The 3,853-nt window shown below is 36.0% G+C and overlaps 1 protein-coding gene across 1 annotated transcript; it reads left to right on the top strand.

Moving 5' to 3' along the window:
- The first annotated feature begins 828 nt into the window (after positions 1-828).
- Positions 829-2,771, top strand: LOC111394100 (isoleucine N-monooxygenase 2-like). The gene is made up of 3 exons (XM_023019884.1): positions 829-1,756; positions 2,016-2,186; positions 2,271-2,771. The coding sequence occupies exons 1-3, from the start codon at positions 836-838 to the stop codon at positions 2,736-2,738; spliced, it is 1,560 nt and encodes a 519-aa protein (XP_022875652.1). The 5' UTR covers positions 829-835; the 3' UTR covers positions 2,739-2,771.
- Positions 2,772-3,853: the final 1,082 nt, after the last annotated feature.

Below are 3,853 nucleotides of genomic sequence, written 5' to 3'. Positions count from 1 at the left end.
TTTTTTTTTTTTTTTTTTTTTTTTTTTTTTTTTTTTTTTTTTGCATCCACTGGTACACGCGGTTAGTGTTCCACCATTTTTGTACAAAAACTGTTCCCTACCCGGCTTTCGTACAGCAAAACAAAATAACATGTTGTTCATTAATTTGGTGATAACCTTGTTGTGGTTTTTATTGTCCGCATTGGACAACGTCAATCACGTTGTTTACATGGGTATAGTTAAGAATTTCTAGTTTCTTCCTGTCAATGTAAACGCATTTCACTTAGAGATGGGAATGGGATGGGTTGGGATTGATAAAACCTCCCCGTCCTGTTACCCATCTGAGACGGACAGGAGTAGGGCCCTTGCCCCGTTTCCCTTTTTTTTATTAGTAATTCGGTTTTTAATAATTCAATTTATTGTCCTCATTCATTAAAGTAAGACAATAATATATTTATTAATTTTTAAAAGTTAAATTATTCAAATATATTTGATAAATTAATATTTTTATTGTTTGTCATATTTCTTAAATAATTTTAGTTTCCATCTTTTATTAAAATGAATGAAATTTCGTGGAGTTTTCCATTAAAAGTATTGGTTTCTTAAAAAATTAAAGATTAAACAGGGTGGGGCCCTTGTTACCCATACTCACCTTGGGTCAAAGTCCCCGCCTCATCCTCAACCCGAATACCTAATTAAACGGCTAATCTCCTCCCCGTTCGGGTCGAGGCCTAGGGGTATAGAGCTTGACTGATTATTTTGCCATCTCTAATTTCACTATCATGACAATCACCTATAAATAGAAACGCTACGATCAATTCAAACTGCATAAAAAGTGTGGTTCACGTAAGCATTAATGGAGAAATTCACTACACTAATAACCCTACTGCTTGCTGCAATAATCATCTTCAAATGGGCAGTCTACAAGAAATGGAGGTCACTCCCTCCTGGGCCGATTGGTTTGCCCGTCATTGGATGCCTAATCCAAATGATCACTAACAAGCCCACCTTCCGATGGATTCACAAAGTGATGGATGACATGCACACTGAAATTGTTTGTATTCCTCTTGGTCGGGTTCAGATCATTTCTGTTTCTTCTCCTGAACTTGCAAGAGAGTTCTTGAAGAAACAGGATATTATTTTTGCATCAAGACCCGACTGCATGTCTGGAAGATTGAGTAGCAATGGGTACTTAACTGCAGTGCTTTCACCTGTGGGTGATCAATGGAAGAAAATGAGGGGAGTTCTTGCTTTACATGTGCTTTCACCAGCAAAGCACCGTTGGCTTCAGGATAAAAGATTGAAAGAAGCTGATAATCTTGTTCGTTATGTCTATAACCAATGCAAGAATTCTCCAGAAGGTGGTAGTTTGGTGAATGTTAGGGTCGCAGCACAACAATACTGTGGCAACGTTATCAGGAAGCTGATATTTGGCAAAAGGTACTTCGGAAATGGTATGGAAGACGGAGGGCCAGGTCCTGAAGAGGAAGAACATGTTGCTGCACTTTTTACAATTCTTTCCTCTCTCTTTGGGTTCGCCGTTGCAGATTATGTTCCGTGGTTGGAGTTTTTTGATTTCGACGGTTATAAAGGGATCTTAAAGAAGGCTATTGGGACTCTATCTAAATTCCATGACCCCGAAATACATGAGAGGATTCAGACCTGGGAAAAAGGGATGAGGGCAAATGAAGATGACATTCTTGATGTTTTGATAAGCCTCAAGGACTCAAAAGGTGCTCCACTTTTGACGATTGAAGAGATCAAAGCGCAAATTATTGTAAGAATGTCTACTTACTCAAATTTAATACCCTCTTGATCAGCTCTCGCATTTTCGTGTATTCTAGAAATTAATTGACCGCGTCACTATGATATCAATGAAAAGACAAGTTGAACACTACCTGTGTTATCATCGATTAAATTAAAAGTATTTTGTACAACTCTAAAAAGTGATTCGGGAGATGTTTAATGAAAAAATTTAGTTTCATTGACCAACCATTAGAAATCTTATTTTTCTACTAAATAATTGACATTTTCAGGAAATAATGTTAGCCACAGTGGATAATCCATCAAATGCTATTGAATGGGCTCTTGCGGAGATGATAAACCAACCTGAGATTTTGAAAAAGGCTTCAGCAGAATTGGACTTAGTAGTTGGAAAGAACAGACTAGTTCAAGAATCAGATTTAAACAAACTGAACTATGTGAAGGCATGTGCCAGAGAGGCATTCAGACTTCATCCAATAGCACCTTTTAACGTTCCNTCAGATTTAAACAAACTGAACTATGTGAAGGCATGTGCCAGAGAGGCATTCAGACTTCATCCAATAGCACCTTTTAACGTTCCACATCTATCAATGGAAGATACAACTATAGCTGGATACTTTATTCCAAAAGGTAGTCACATACTATTGAGTCGTACTTGTCTCGGTCGCAATCCAAGAATATGGGAAGAGCCTCTGAAGTATAAACCCGAACGTCACCTCAAAGATGACGGCTCGGAAGTTGTTCTTGTCGATTCTGAATTGAACATGTTATCGTTTGGCATTGGAAAGCGAGGATGTGCTGGTGTTGTGCTTGGTTCTACCATGACCATAATGTTATTAGCTAGACTTATTCATGGGTTCACTTGGAATGCTCCACCTGATGCTCCAAATATTGACTTAACTGAGTCCGAGTGTGATCTCTTTCTTTCTAAGCCATTGTTTGCACTAGCAAAACCCCGTTTGTCTTTAAACATTTATCATCAACTTAAAAATTAAAATTCAATGCAGGTTTGTTAGCGCTGTTGGAAATCTATATATGCACTTATTAACTCAGTCAAAATAAAATTGTTGTTTTATGTGTTTCGAGTAAAATAAAAGTTATGCTTAATTTTGATATGCATCGCTTGAATAAGTTCTATTATGATGTCAATATTGGCGAATCTAGAGAGGGAATGGATTGTGCTACAGCGCGTCTACTAGTCTAATTCACCTTTTAAAAAAAATGAAGAAATTTTTTTTTTTAGGGGTAAAATTATTATTATTATTATTATTGGGCGTCTTAGTCTATCTTTGAAATTTTCCGCCGTCGCATTCACTTGGTTAACATTTCATTATATAATCTTTCCATGTGGGGAACAAAGGCCCATTTTGGGTGAGACGACGATGCCAGTCTCGCATGATTGATATTGAAGAATGTGAATTGGCAGCAGCTGGACAAGATGTATACGTACATTGGTTAAGCGGTGGAAGAATTAATAGAATGCTGATGTTAATTTTAAGGGAGTATCATGCAGTAAGAACTGATGGTAAAGCAATTAGCTTTCTTGGGACCAAGGCTATGGAAAAAAAAAAATTAAAAAAAAAATAATAAATAAATAAATAAAGAAAGGGCACCCGCAGCTTCATATAATTGAGGGAAAAAGAATTTGTACATGAATGGAGAGAGAAAATTCAAAAAAGAATAAAATAAGAAACATTGTTGCAACTTATCATGTTGGAGTTTGGACTTTGTGATATAAATTAAAACATGATATAGAGAAGAATATACACACAAAAAATAAAAGGAGTAAATAAAAAGGCTGCCGAATGTAAAGAAGAAGAAAGAAAGAGTAGGAAAGGAAAATGAGTATGTATGTGTACGTTGAGTGTATTAATTTTGTTGGAAAGAGAATAAAAAATGATGATGAGAACAATGAGACCATCAGGACAAAGGAAGAAAAAACTAAAGAAAACGATCATGGAAAAGAAAGAAAATTGAGAAGAGACAAACTAAAGAAAATGATCATACGTTAAGTGCTTTAATTTATGCACGGATAAATTGAGTGTTAGAAAACTCTTTTGTTGTGAGGTTCATTGAGTTAATTAACTGCTATTTTTTTTTTTAATCAACA

This window comes from Olea europaea, chromosome 4 (genome assembly GCF_002742605.1).
Source record: "Olea europaea var. sylvestris chromosome 4, O_europaea_v1, whole genome shotgun sequence".
Classification (NCBI taxonomy): domain Eukaryota; kingdom Viridiplantae; phylum Streptophyta; class Magnoliopsida; order Lamiales; family Oleaceae; genus Olea; species Olea europaea.
This window is presented reverse-complemented; position numbering and strand designations above follow the sequence as displayed.